Raw genomic sequence first — 15,209 nt, forward strand, 5'->3', positions numbered from 1 at the left:
CTATGATTCTATGAACTGGTGGTGTACATAGGCTGACTGCCTCTGCTCCTGGAGGCAGCACATAGCCATCAGGGCTAGTAGCCATTGATGACCACCTCCTCCATGGAAGACAATATTATCGCATGACAGTTGAATGGAAAACTCACCTCATGGTGATTTTTTCCCACCAAAGAAAATGGCTACCTAAGGGCGTTTTCCAGAGAAACCTTTATCTCAGATAACTCTCTCGGGTAAGGCAGGGTTCCCTAACCTGGATCTCTCCGAATGTTTTGGCATATAAGTCCCAGCACCCCTGACTGCTGGCCATACTGGCTGTGGCTGATGAGAACTGTAGTCCAAAGCATCTAGAGGGACCCAGCTTGGGGAAACTTATGAGGGGGCGGAAGGCTATCCCACATCTGGTGCTTGTTGAAACATCATGATGTTTGCCGTTAGGGCTGGCTCCATGTTTGAATGCCTTCTGGTGGGTCCCCTCTGCTGTTGACAGCAAAATTGGCAGGCAGGACTTGGTGGAAGCCACGTTACATTTCCCACAATCCCCTGGAGCGACAGGCTATGTCAGCGGCATTGTGGGAAACTGAAATGGAGGCTAGGGCTAATCACCTGGCGCTGCGCTGGGGGACGGAATTAAAAAGCAGGCCAAGAGCCAAGCCTTGGAGCACCAGCAGTTGGCCAAGGATACTGGTTGGCGACCAGAGCCCTGTTTGCCGCTGGCCCAGGCAGAGCTGGCCACGAAGTCCTCTGTGCATCGAATCCCTCTGAGACGGACTAGTTCCATGAGGCTGCCAATGTGTCCTGCCGACCAGGAGAAATCGACTTGCGCCCATCTAAAAACTGTCCTCAAAGAAGAGAGTGCAATCAACTTGACTCTCCTGTGTAGGCTGGGGGTGATGGGAGTTGTAGTTAGTCATAGTTATGAGGAAGGCCACGGGTATAAATATCAGCAGAACCTTTACGAAGAAGCCAAGCAAAACAACAAAGGAGGATCTATGTGTGTCCCCCAATTCCTCCGCCTCCCCAACTTCTTCAAGGCTTGTCACATACAAGATAAAGAGCCCCTTGGTCCAACTGTAATGCTTGCTAAAATATTCCTCTTTCTTGCCCAACTGTCCAGAGGAGGAAATGTCTCAGAATCCCACCTGGAAATTGTAAGGCCACTTAGAAGTTCTTCACCAAAGTATAAAAAATGAGTTTTTAAAAATTACCCACCCCACCCCCCACAGAGTAAGAAAAAAGAAGTAGTAGTAGTAGTCCAGGAAACATTGTCAATGCGTTAGGATGACGTTCAAGCATCTGAAATATTTGTGGTGTGTTTTTTCTCCCCCGCAGGGATTCCAAATCCAGAATTATCTTGATACAGGAAGATTCTTCATTGGTAGACATAGTTCAGGATTGAAGCTATGGAAAAGCCAAGTTCTGGGGCATATCCGTACCCTAACCCCTCACATACTTCTTGTGATAATATTAATGCCTGGGCGCTCAGGGATCTTCAAGCGGGCCAGTCACAGGCACAGAGCTTCAATGTGCTCGTTTATCTCAGACCTTGAGGAATACTGAGACATCCAAGGATTCAAAGCTGGTGTCTGTCAGGAGCCAGACCACAAAGGAATTTGGAGATTAGCTAGGTGGTGTCAGCGGTGGGATCCAGAAATTCCAGTTGGCCATTAGGTACGTTTTGTGGGAACTGCATTTAAAACCATAACATAAAGCAGAAAAGTCAAGGAGAGATCAGAGGGGCAGTCCTGCAACGCTGTCAGCAACTAAAACGTCAGAACTGGCATTTGACCTCATCGAGGAGATTTTTAATATATATTAAAAACATTATATATGCATATAATGGGTTTTAGCCAATCAGAAGAAAAGACGAGACGAAAAGGCCAGAAACCATGTGGGAGGGGGCCACTGGCAGTGTCCACAGGCTGTGAGTAAACTGAAAAAGGATGATGGAATTGTTTGATCAGGCACTAGTAAAAATTGTTTGGATATCAAGCTTTGTACAGATATAGCTGTGCACGAGGCAGACTTTTAAGCTCTGCTACACACACACACACACACACCTCTTTGCTCCTCAAAGGACGTGAAGACTTAGTTTTGCACTGAATGCTGGCTGTTCTGTCCACCACCGTCTCTTCGGTAGTTTTCTCATTGAAAATGTGTTTGGCACTTTAAAGATTACTTTTTGGTTTGGTTTTGTTAATTGAAAAGTGCTCTGAGTATGTCTGAAAGGGTTTCGCGCTGGACACGTGCGCTGACCAAACTCGTTATGCCCAGCCATACTCCAACGAAGGTGGGCGAGGTGTCTTTCTGACTGACCCAAAGGCTGACCAATCAGCACTGTACACAGCCTTGTTCCAAAATGGTGGTGGTGGTGGGAGGGTGGTGTGCAAGCCAATCAGTGCTGTGCAAATTCCGGTGCAGCCAAACTTCAAAACAGGGTTCTCTTGAGCTTGATCAGGGAGAGAATATGGCTGATGGGCTTCCGCAGCGGCCTCCCCACTAAAATGATCTACGTGTGCACGCAGCCATTCGGCTCCTGGTACCCTGGCTCACAGGAACAGAAGTGCCAAAGAGAAATGGGGCCGGACTGAGTTTGTACCATATATATTCAAACAAAACTATACAGTGGTAGCTGAGTGATGACACCGTAGTAACCGAAGAGTCCATTAAGGTCAAATCGGGGCTCGCTACTCCTAACAGAGCTTCTTTATAGCGGAGGGAGGCACCTTGTCTTATATAATTGTCTTATATAATTTTTTAACGGAGTGGGCCTTGCATCGCCCACTCCGTTAAAAAAAAAGAAAAGAAAAGTCCATCGTAGAGTTCATATCCTAAACTTCCAGCACCCGCAGCCAACCAAACAAAAAGCCAGTTCATTTTTTTAGTCCCCCGAGGCACAAGCTTCGGGGGACGGTGGGGGGCACGGTTCTTCCTTCTCGTTCCCTGAGATCTGTGTGGGGCAAGGATCAGTCCCTGGCGATTCCTTGAGCTCTTCTGGAGGAGGGGGGCTGGTTTCCTCCACCTGCTGTCCCTCCGCGGTCGACGGAGCGTCTTCTTTTATCTCGGCGTTTACCGAGTCGTGCGGCGCTGACGTTTCCGGGGACGGCTCGGCCTCCTCCTGGGGACGGTCCGGTTCTTTGGAAGCACCTTCCTCTTCTTTTTCGCTCTCATCACTGGTCTCTTTCGCTCCCTGCTCCTCCTCGCCTTTGGCCGGCCCGTCCTCTATTTTGGTGCTCTCCCCGTTTGCCGTGACGGCCTTGGTTGGGGACTTCAGGTTCTGGGCAGCAGCTAAGATGTCGGCCTGCAGCTGTTTGGTGGAATCGACCGGTTCTTCCCGGTTGGTATCGGCGGGCTTCTCGGGGACCTCGCTGAAGGCCTTGGCTCCGCCCGACTTGTCGTTCTGATCCACGTACTTCTTCTTGGGGAAAGACGACGGGTAGTAGGCCGAGGCCTTGTGCTTCTGCCGGACAATGACGGCCGTGCACACGATGAACAGGAAGATGAAGACCAGGGAGCCCACCACGATGATCAACAGCATGTACTTCTGGAAGAAGTCCATGATCCCGTCCAAGATGTTGAAGGGGGTCAAAGTCCCGTTCGACGAAGTCACGAGGATGTCGTCCGAGGTGGGGTTCGCGCCCAACGTCACGCTCGCGGGGGGTGGGACGGAGGAAGCCCCCTCACTATCTCCACTGCCGCCGTTGTCATCCAGCGCCATATGGTGAAGAGACCGGGAGGGGCACAACGGAGCCATCAGGACAACAAGCAGGCAGAGGCTGGTGGCAGCAGCGGCCATGATGGACGTTGGATGCTTCCTTGGTCACTGCAAAACACAGGAAGAACCGGAAGGCAATGCATTTAATTGAGCTCTTCTGAAAGGATACGTTTTAATACTACATACGGTTTCATTGTATTCGATTTTATTATTAATGTTACAGCCCCCTGAAGAAGGCTTAAAATAATGGAGAGGCTGAAGCTGATGGGCGGGAGATTCAGGACAGATAAAAGCAAGGATTTCTTCATTCAGCGCATAGTTAAACTATGGAACTCACTACCACAAGATGCAGTGTTGGCCACCAATCTGGATGGCTTTAAAAGGGGGTTGGATAAATTCCTGGAGGAGAAGGCTATCAACGGCTACTAGTCCTGATGGCTATGTGCTCCTTCCAGGAGCAGAGGCAGTAAGCCTACGTACCCCAGTTGTTGGGGAGCATGGGCGGGAGGGTGCTGTTGTATTCATGTCCTGCTGGTGGTTTTCCCATTGGGGCAGCTGGTTGGCTACAGTGGACGAGATGGACCCTTGGTCTGATCCGGCATCAGGCCTCTTCTGTTCTTAACCTGAGGCAGAGATGAGATCAAACCCCCGCTCCTCAGGAGGAGAGATCATCTGACGCTAATGGATGGACGGAGCTTCAACCTACTGAGAGCTTGTGAGGATTGGGATTGATGCATTTAGCAAGGACACGGAGTCTGGGACTTGCTAGTTTAGCAGTTTGAGTCCATCGCCTGAGCTCCTGGGACTGATCAGGCAGATGCTGGCCGGAACAAAGCGCAGTTGGCTGCCGGATAAAATTCCTGAGATTTGAGGTTTACATCGGAAACTGTTACACAGGCTGAACGCAGCAGGCTCAAGCACGCAGGGCCGGCCGGTCCAACTCAAGGTTTACTTTAGCAGCTGCAAGATTTGTTGGTCTGTCTAAACAGAGGCTCAAAGGGTGCTGCCCTGTTCCGGCTTCCCCCCGGCACGCATCCATTTCTTAATTTGGAAGCCAAAGGGGCCCCCAAAGCCTTACCCAAAATCCCAAGCAGTGGCCCAACGTGGAGGAAGTGCCACTCTCTGCGCATGCCCAGAGACTAACAAGTTCCCTCCTGAATTGTCTCCACTGAACGTCCCCTGCTCTTTCCAAAGCCTTTTAAGCAGTCTTTCCCTGAAATCCAGATGTTCCTGCTTGAAAGGGGCTGCATTTGAGATCAGCTTTTCTTCCTCCGCCCAAATGCAATGTGCCCAAATGCACAGACTTCCTGTAAAACTGCTAACTCCAGCCCGGGTGCGGTTTGACCATCTGGATTTCCCTGCAGCTGGAATATCTGGATAAAACATCTGATAGCGTATAAAACATTCAGAAGAGCAGCCCTGCTGGACCAGACCAAGAGTCCATCTTACCGCCCAGTATCCTGTTTCCAACAGAGGACAGCCAAGATGTCTCTGGGAACCTCATTAGTGAGGCATGAAGGCAACACACACACACACACCAGTTGCATTCAGCATCTGGCACTCAGGGGGTGAACGGCCTCTGCACATGGAGATTTCCTGCAAGAGCTTAAAAAGGAAGTTTCCTTTCATGTAAATAATAATAATAATAAAACTTATGCAGAACTTTGAAGTCTATATACGGGTGTGTTTTCTTAATGAGAGATCTGCCTTTATGTTTCCAGTGGAAACTAACATCCCCAAACATTCCAGCCATCATGCCGGCAGATGATAATTTTAGAGAAGAATTTCTCTCCTTTCGCCTCCCCCTGGTCCCACTCCTAGCAGTAATTTAGCTCCGAATGAACAACTTCGACTCAGGAGGAGATGCGCCAATCCGCGCTTGGGGAGGAACTGCACTTGTCCTCGAAGTGGTGCCCAGGGAGAACTTCAGCCTTGCAAAATTGCATTGCCCCCCTCCTCGGTCACTCCCTGCGCCCCCCAAATGCAATGCTCTAATCAAGTCACTGGATGCCACAAGTTCATGTACGCAAACCTGAATTGCAAACCCCCTCCCTGCAAAGGGAAAGGGATTTGGGAACACAGAATGGAAGAGCGATCAGGGGTCCTGTGTGGGCTTTGGGGCTGACATCCGGGGCCTGCGGACCAGGGTGTGTGTGCAAATGACCACCCAGGGAGCAGCACGAGAGCAGCGCACACACCCCTTCCTGTTGCCAAGGCAGTGCTATGAATTCAGGGAGTGTAAAATGCAAAGCTGCACGCGCTCAGAGTATTTTTATTTTTAATCCGGGTCAGCCTGCAGGATCTGACCGAGGCTCCATCTAGTCCAGCATTCTGTTCACACAGTGGCCAACCAGCTGTTGATGCCAAACCCGCAAGTAGGACATGAGTTCAACAGCAGCCTCCTGCCCGTGTTAACAACATCAGAAGAGCCCTGATGCTGGATCAGACCAAGGCTCCATCCAGGCCAGCACCCTGCCCACACTGGGGCCAACCAGCTGTCGACCAGGGACCCACAAGCAGGACACGGCTGCAACAGCACCCTTCCGCCCATGTCCCCTGGCAACTGGTGTATACCGGCTGAATGCCTCTAATACTGGAGGTAGCCCATGGCCATCACAACCAGTAGCCCTGGCTAGCCTTCTCCTCCAGGCATTTATCCAACCCTCTTTTAAAGCCATCCAAATTGGTGGCCATCACCACATCTTGGGGTGGCGAATTCCATCGTTCGATGATGCGCTGTGTAAAAAAGTCCTTTATCTGTACTGAATCTCCCACCATTCAGCTTCATGGAACAATGCCGGGTTCTAGTATTTTGAGAGAGGGGGAAAAATGTCTCCCGATCCACATTCTCCATGCCGTGCCCTCATTTTGTACACCTCTACCTTGTCTCCCCTTCCTCGGATTCAACACTCCTCTGCTGTGCAGAAATAAAGGGAAGGACAGCTTTTTGGTGCCTGATGACTTTCATTAAATTGGGCCATACTGGTTTTATTGTGGTGTTTTATGGACAGGTTGTGGAGTGGTCTGTTGCTTGCAACTTCCTTTGAGCTCTTAGCGAAGGGATAAACCCCCCAGTCAACGAATCCATCGTCTGCGTGTGCCACCTGTAGCCTCACTCCCCTATGCCAACGCTTTTGTGCACACGCCAAATTCTCCAAACTCAGAACGCATCAACTCCCCCGCCCTCTTCCTCTTCCCTGGAAGCATAACATATTCCCTAAATCCGCTCTGGTTTTAAAAGCTGTGCGTGTAACCCGAGACGTATCCATCTCTTCTGGGCAGGAACAAATCAACTGGTAATTAAATCAAGAGCCCAGAGCTTGCTCTGCTCTCTGAACAAACCTTCCCAGATCACCAGCTGCAGAACCTGGACCGAATACAATCTTTAATTCCATTTTAGTTTAATCTGAGCGCTGTCATACTTTTCACACGCACCGTACGCGTCTGTAGAAGTGTCGCCTCGGTCCACGCTTAGGAAATGGCTGGTCTGGCAAAGAATATCGGGAGTTTGTTGGAGCCAAATGTATGATTAGTAATAATTCTGAAAGCAGCAACTTTTTAAAAAGGAAAGGAAAGGAGCGATGGTTGTGTGTGAGAGTCAACCAACCAACTCTAACAGCAATAAAACCCAATGTAGATTGACCAGCAACGGTGGGTGTTTCCAGATAGAGGACTCCTAGCACTTACAATCCGAAAGCATCATGCAGCTATTTCTGTGTTTTCGTCCTTAATAGATTTCTTTTCTGGTGAGGAAGAAGATGAAAACAGCAGCAGGGAAATGAGGGAACACTACAAATGAAAGACGAGAGCATCAAGGCGCAAGTGAGCGTCTGCATCCCTTTTCAAGGCCAAGGCACAGCCTGACCACATGCGAAAGAGCAACAGCGCATGCACAGAGCGCATTTCATCGGAATATAGGACGTTGGCGTGTACGGAGTTAGACCCTCAGTCCATCTGCCCCAGTATGGTTGACTCAGGCGGCGGATCTGCAGGGTTTTAGGCAGGAGTTTTCCGAGTCCTACCTGGAGACGCCGGGGACCCAACCTGGGGGGTGGGCTTGTGGGCGCAATGCAAGGGCTCTACTGCTGAGCCGTGGCCCCTGACTCGCCACGGTTGCGGTGGGTCGGATGGGAGCGAAATGCACCCAGTCCCTTTGGGCACCGTGGAGAAAGGGCCTGGGGGGGAGCCCAAGGGCCCCGGCGCTGAAGGATCTCACAGGATGAGAGAGGAAGAGTGGGATCCCTTTCCTTGGAGGGCTCTAAAAAAAAAAAAGCCCTAAACAATAGATACACAAACCATGAGGACTGGTGGCTCTGATGGCCGTGGGGCTCCCACCATGGAGAGCTCCTTTAGAGTTTTGACTGGGTCTGACCGAAACCCTGAGTAGATTCAATGCCCCCCCAACATCAGAGTCACCAGCCTCCACTACATACAACGGGCAGCTATGCTTCAGTTATGGAATTCAAAGCAGGGGGGTTGCTGGATTAACCTGGACAAGGCTGGGGCCCACAAGTTGGCTGGCACAGCACAAGAGACCCCCCGCCCACCTCTGCCCTGGCCGGATCGCAGCCTTCGCCTGCTTTTTGCTGGCTTTGAGTAGTCTCTGCTGCTCCCGTTTCATTTCGTTTTGTTGACTGCCGGCTTTTATCGTTTTCTCTGCCGCCGCCTCTGCGTTGCGGTTGTTTTTCATTCCACTGGTTTATCATCATCTGTGTTATTTTACTGCTGTCTTTTTAAGTTCTTATTTTAAGCCATTGTGTAAAAGACAGAGAAAAGCAAGTCTTGGGTCATGGTGCGTTGGCACCACCCAAACTCTACCAACTCAAGTGACCACAAATTTGGACCAAGGTACATAGATGAAGCCACTGGTCAGATTGAGGGAAGACCAGGAGAGCCCTCCCCCGACTCCACCCAATTTTAGCCAATTTGTCAGCGTCCCCCCCTCTCCGTGTCCTCCAGCCTTGTAAAACCAGCAGCTAAGGGGCTATTATTACAAAAGGTTAGAGGGGTCCCTGCCTCCCTGTCCTTTGAGCACTGGTTGGAGCAGACAATGACAACACAGAGGCAGAGGGAAATGGGACCGAATCGGAAAAGCACAAGTCGCCCATCAACGGGCCTCGTTCGCCATAGGCGAGCCAAATTTCGCGACATCCAGAGCAACCAGTACCAAGCCAATGAATGGGGCAGGGTTTAGGCCGGGGTGGAGGGAGATTAGCCACTTTTTCCTATGCTCATTGTCTGCCAGTCACACATTTGGCAACTTTTCTCTCCGCGTGAGAGAGCATCTACCATTTTTAAAGATCTATAAGCCAAATACTTAAGAGAGCTAGCCAGATTGGGGGGAGGGGGGCGCCCGAGGAGGTGTGGCTGCTCCGTTGCCCAAAGCCGGCACGACCACGCATCAGTTCCTAGCGCTGGCACAAGTTCCCAAGCGAGAAGAATGGTGAGAAAGACAGCCGTGTTGGCAGAGGCCTGCCCAGACCCGAATTGGGCATGCCCCCGGACCCGCACATAACGCCCCACTGCTTTTTCACACACCTAACGGTTGTGTAAATGCTTGCAGCGCTCTTCATGCGGACATCCAGTGCTGAGATTCAAACGTGTGAATACACGAACGTCTCTGAGCATATGCAGAATGCAGATTCCCCATCGCCAGTGAGTCACCAAGTCCCCCCCACCTCTGGAATAAAGAAAGAGGGGACTTTCCAGATCCCAGAGTGAGATTTCCAGGAAGGACGTGAGCTGCAGCACCACTTGCTTTCAGAAATTAATATGTTCAGGGATCTTTGGTTAGTCGTTAAGAGCCTTGTGGGTGCAAAGCCCACGGTTTGTTTCAACATGCATGATAATTCCCCCCCTCGGGGGGCGGGGGAATGTATCCTAAAAGCTGCATCCTCCCAGGCAACGAAGGGGGAATAAAAACCAGCCCGTATATACTGCAGGATGGGCTGTTGGGCTGAGTGGGGACAATGGGAGTTGTAGTCCAACAGATTTAAGGGTTACCAAGGAAGGACGGATTATTACATTTCCAAATCACTCGTGCTCCCTCCCGAAGAAGAAGCTGAAAGATTGAAATTCCTAAGGGATGTGGGGGGGGGGCCTAGCTCAAAACCACCACCACCCCAAAAAAAGATATACAAAAGGAGATTCCTTTGCTAAAGAGCGAGGCAGGAGAAAAAGTCCTTGGCAGCTATTGTGACTGAGCAAGACGTTAGAAAGAGCTGAGAAAAGAGGGTGGCAGATGTGGAGAGTGGGGGGGGGCACGCACCCCCAAGTTAGTGGGGGAGGGGGGAGAGAGAGGGGGACACATGTCATTTACTCACCAGTGGAATCTGGAGTGGGAAAGGAATGGGAGAAAGACTTTGTTGGGTCCTCCGGCTAAGTTTTTCTCCTGGCCTCCTTGGAGAGAGACTTGTGCAGAGTGAGTGTGCCTGCATGTACGGCCCCACACTCACTTGCTCTGTGTGTGTGTGTGTGTGTGTGTGTGTGTGTCCTGTGCTCTGCAGCCTCCCTGGCCAGCTCTGTGCATGGCCAGCTTGTTTGCATTAAATCTGGTTTCATGTGGGGGGCAAGGCGCGAAAGGGAGGGCCAGGCCGTGTGCCTCTCAACTCCCCCACCCCTTTTTCTCCCAGAGGGGGGAGCAGCAGCAGCAGCAGCAGCCCTCCTCCAAGCTGAGAGGCATGGATGGGAGAGGAGAACAGTGTGCAAAGCACATGGGGGGAAGGAAGAAAAGGGGGGAGAGGGAGATTGCTCCCCCCCCCCGGCACATCAGTCAGAAAGGAAAGCTCCCACCAAAGCAGCAACCCAGAGGGTTTATTTTCATACATTTATTTAGACAAGCAATCTGGGTGTTTGAGAGGGGGTGGGGGAAAAAAGGTTTAGGTTTTTTTTTGGGGGGGGGGTGCTGTTGTTTCTTCCTTTCTATTTATTTATTTATTGCATTTATATACCGCCCCATAGCCAAAGCTCTCTGGGTGGTTTACAAAAGTTACAACAGTAAACATTAAAACAAATATACAAGGTTTAAAAACATACAAAGCATAAAAACAACAGTATCCTTACAAAAAAAGGAATTTTTAAATTCCTCCCAGCTAATATCGTGGGTGCCTTAATCCCTCTTTCGCTAGCCACACAATCCTAGGAGATGGATCAATGTTACGGGCCAGGCCACGAGAACCGAAGAAGAACCCAGATGCTGGATCGGGCAAGGGTCCACCCAGTGCAGCACTCTGTTCACACAGGGGCCAGCCAGCTACCCCACAAACAGGACAATGAGTGCAACTGGTGTACGTAGTCTGGCTTCAACTTAAAATTGCATTAAAGGTCATGGATGAGGCTGAAAGGGAAGAGATTTGTGGGGGTTGAAGTCTTTATAGTTTAAGGAAACTGAAATGGTTTCCCTTGCCAGTTCTCCTGCCCCCCCCCCATGAGTGCATCAGAGCATGTACAAAGTTCTACTCTCTTTGCCAATGAGTCTGCACAGCCCCGTAATCTGGCACTTGGGAGCAAAGCTGTCAATTCTCCTTATTTATTTATTTATTTATTTATAGTATTTATTGCATTTCCATCCCTCCCAATAGCCGAAGCTCTTTGGTCGGTTCGCAAAAATTAAAACCACAAAATGCAGCATAAAATGCAATATAAAATATACTGGCTCAAAACTGCGGTATAAAAGTGCAAGCAGAGTAAAACCTAGCAGCGGTGCAGAGATTTAAAATGAAATAGCGGATTTGAAACAGCAGAGTTAGCAACTGCATAGCACAGGTCCCTGCCTTGCAGAACTCTGTTGTTATTGTTGTTGTTGTTGTTAATTTCCCACAGAGAGAAAGCAGCAAAAATAAGAGGGAAGCCTGAGAAACAAGGCAAGCAAATGCCGAGAAGCATCCCTAGGCTTCATTTGAATGGGGCTAAGAGATTACTGCAAATAAGAGGATATTAGACACATGTTTAGGCAGAAAAAAAGTCCTACAAGTCCCAGCAGTTGAAAGACTTTTTTCTGTCTAAAGATGCACAGGATTGGGCCCTAAAATTAAAAATGGTCCCTTTTACGTTTGTAAACTACGTATGTACCATATGTACCTACCCGGACCTTAAGATCATCTACAGGGGCCCTTCTCCATGAGCCCCTGCCAAAGGAAGTGAGGCAGGTGGCTACTAGGAGGAGGGCTTTCTCCGCTGTGGCACCCCGGCTGTGGAATGAGCTCCCCAGAGAGGTCCGCCTGGCACCTACACTGTACTCCTTTCGTCGCCAGCTGAAGACCTTTTTATTCACTCAGTATTTTAACACTTAATTTTAACTTAAATTTAAATTATACTGTTTTAACTCTGTATTTTAACCTTATATCAATTTTGCTGCGTGGTTTTATCCTGGTTGTGTTTTTTATATTGTATTTTGTATTTGTGTTTTAACCTGTTGGTTGTTTTATGATGGTTTTAATTTTTGTGAACCGCCCAGAGAGCTTCGGCTATTGGGCGGTATAAAAATGTAATAAATAAATAAATAATAAATAGATAAATACATTTGCGCAAGTGAGTTTCCAGAAGCTCCAGTGAAGTGTTCCAACGGACAACAGACACACACAGATACACACTCACTTATTATTATTATTATTATTATTATTATTATTATTATTATTATTATTACAGATCCTTGAAAGAAACGTCATTTGGCCAAGCAGGTGAAATCTGAAACCTCGCCGCTTTCCTCTGAGTTCCTTAAGGACCAGGGAACAAGGCAGAGCGTAGATTGATGGAAGAAGGGCAGGGAAGAGTTAAGGTTTTTTAAAGGGAAAGAAAAGGGGGGGGGAAATTTCCCCAAACGCCTTATCGGCCTCATAAATATATTGCAGTCACGCCACGACAAAAGTTCTCGCAATCCTGCAAAAAGCAACAAATGTGCCCTTTCCCATGAGAAGCAGAAATAAAATGGGGAGGAGGAGGAAATCAGAAAGGTCTTTGCACGTATTTCTGCATTTCTGTTTTTCAAAAGGAAAAAGACCTTGTTCCCACAACCACCACAACGCCCCAAAACACACACCTTAACACAGGGGTGGACAAACCTTTTAAAAAAAAAAATCGTGGACAACAACTCCCATCATCCTGAACATGGGCTATGCTGGCTAGGGCCCAGAACTGTTGTTTTTAAAATGGATACTGTTGTTTTTATGGTTTTGATGGTTTTACATTTTGTATACTTTTTAAAAATGTTTACTGTTTTTAACTTTTGTAAACCGCCCAGAGAGCTTCGGCTATGGGGTGGGATATAAATGTAATAAATAAATAAATAAATAAATAGTGCTGCTGGGAGTTACAGTTCAACAAATCTGCAGTACTATATGGAGGAGGATGAATATCAGACTAAGTACGGCTTAACTGCAGAGGGACAGAATCAGTGAAGATGGGGGTTGTAGTTCTCAGCCTTTTGGCTACGATCAAGTGTAGGGGGTGCACTGTAGTCCGGCACTTCTAGAAGGCACAGGGTTGGGGGAGACTGGCATAACCCCGAGAGCACCGAGCCTTAAGAAAGATTAAGATGACGAATGCGCCTAATAAGTTATTTGGGGGTGCAGGAAAACATGATTCACAGCCCTTGTCAGACCTAAATTCCAACTGGGGAGTCCACGGCTGGCACTGTTCTGAAAGCACCTTTGTCAGCACTGCGAGAAAGCCAGAGTGGGAGGAGGCTTCGGTTGCTGGGGAACATGGGTGGGAGGGTCACACACACACACACACCCTCTATGACTGGACCAGGGTCACCCAGTGAGGTTTGAGGCCAGGCGCGCATTTGCTCCTGGGTCACACAGACCTTGCCCAACGTGGTCACAAATACACTGCACTGGTGCATCTTGGGTACTAGATGACAGAGCTGTGTGCTTTGACCCAGGGCAGAACACGTTGGCTCATGGATCAGAGGCTGGGCGGCATCTGTTATGGACCAACATTTTCTATTTCGCCATTTTTCTCTGTCTGATTGGCAGCAACCTGACCGGCTGATCTTTTGGCCAGTCACGGAGGCCTTGCAGAGGAGCAATGGCCCAGGAATTCATTCCACTCACATTTCAATGCAAACATCTGATTTCACACTTTCGAACCAATACGCGAATCACAATTCAGTTCTCTATCAAAATTTGCATTTTTCTGAATTTTGCAACGGAGTTCCCCAATCAGGAACTGCGTGCACAAATGTGTATATTAGGGAAAGGCTCACACCAAATGGTGTGTATATGCATGAGGATCATGTTCCAAAAGGCACTATATTAGGAAAATTGCTTGGAAAAAACTTGTATATTGGGGGCGTGTATTTGGAGAAATGCAGACAAAGTGCGTATGAATTTTCACGTGTGAATCTTTTTGTTTTCTTTTTTAATATCTCAAAGCTTGGGACAAACCCAAACTTAAGACTGGGAAAACAGTCAAAGTTCAGGGCAAATCGAACATAAGCCTGGAAAAATGAGAAACAGAGAGAAACCAAAATCAACAGATGCGTTCATACCTCTGCATAGCCCAGTCAGTCAAGACCAGCACACTCCGCTGATGGTTAAAACAAAAAATAAATAAAGCCACACATGTGCACACACACGCACACACTGTCACTGGTGCGAATCACACACGTGTTGGGTGCGAATCACACGCATGGCCGCCTTACAGGGCTGGCGTCCCACAAGCTCAAACCCACCAGCTCTTGAAGGGCTGCTTTAGGGAGTGATGCTGGAGTCCTTCCATACTGGCAAAGCTATGGCTCTGTGGCCGGATTTCTACCTTCACACGTGGCCCATTTCAACCAAGGTTGGCTACTCCGATTGGCAACACGGCAGAGGGAAGGATTTTCCGGCCTTTGCTACACGATTCTTTTGACCGCCGATGCCAGCGATTGAAGTGGGACATTTGGCATGTAAAACAGGGAGTCCAAATAGGGCCAGAGTCAACGGCCGGCGTGGTCGGGTGCCTGCCGAGGGCCCACGCCGCTGTTGAGTCCACTGAAATGAGACCCCTGGTTGTTTACCTGCCTCTCGCTCTGGACTAGACAGTGGAGGGAGACGCAGTGGAGGCACAGGAGATGCCACGGCCCCCTTGCTCACTGCCTGCCACGGAAGCAAGTGGGAGCACTGAGGAGGAGGAGGAGGAGGAGGAGGAGGCACAAAAGCAGCTGGGGGAAATGCCGATGAGAAGATGGACTCACCGAGGGAGGGGGGCCTCCCTGGAGGGTGTCTTGTCCAAGGGCGGCCCAAAAACAGGAGACAGCACTAGCTCTAACCACTGAGCTACTGGCCCTCCTCCAGTACAAAGCATCTAGCCCAAAGGGCTTTTCTAAAACTAAAAACAGCCACGCAGTAGTCACGGTGGCCACATCTGCAGCTGGCTGGAAAAAAGTGGGGAGAGGGTCTTTCCGTTTCACTGCCTGCCCAAGCGTGCAAACTGCATCGTCCATCACCTCCCGAGGGATGGTGCCAGCCCACACACGTGTGCCTCCCGGGGCTAGGAATCACGGCGACAGTTT

The 15,209-nt window shown here is 49.4% G+C and overlaps 1 protein-coding gene across 1 annotated transcript; it reads right to left on the reverse strand.

The window, feature by feature from the left end:
* Positions 1–2,810: 2,810 nt before the first annotated feature.
* Positions 2,811–10,148, reverse strand: TMEM119 (transmembrane protein 119). The gene is made up of 2 exons (XM_063143931.1): positions 10,036–10,148; positions 2,811–3,820 (listed from the first exon to the last, which is right to left on the reverse strand). Exon 2 carries the CDS (start codon positions 3,791–3,793, stop codon positions 2,879–2,881), a length of 915 nt encoding a protein of 304 aa, XP_063000001.1. The 5' UTR covers positions 3,794–3,820; positions 10,036–10,148; the 3' UTR covers positions 2,811–2,878.
* Positions 10,149–15,209: the final 5,061 nt, after the last annotated feature.

Source organism: Elgaria multicarinata, chromosome 18 (genome assembly GCF_023053635.1).
Source record: "Elgaria multicarinata webbii isolate HBS135686 ecotype San Diego chromosome 18, rElgMul1.1.pri, whole genome shotgun sequence".
In the NCBI taxonomy this organism is placed as follows: Eukaryota; Metazoa; Chordata; class Lepidosauria; order Squamata; family Anguidae; genus Elgaria; species Elgaria multicarinata.

What these genes read in the sequence shown, in the direction of transcription:
- TMEM119 (XM_063143931.1), bottom strand. Translation starts at nt 3,793, where the DNA reads ATGGCCGCTGCTGCCACCAGCCTCTGCCTGCTTGTTGTCCTGATGGCT.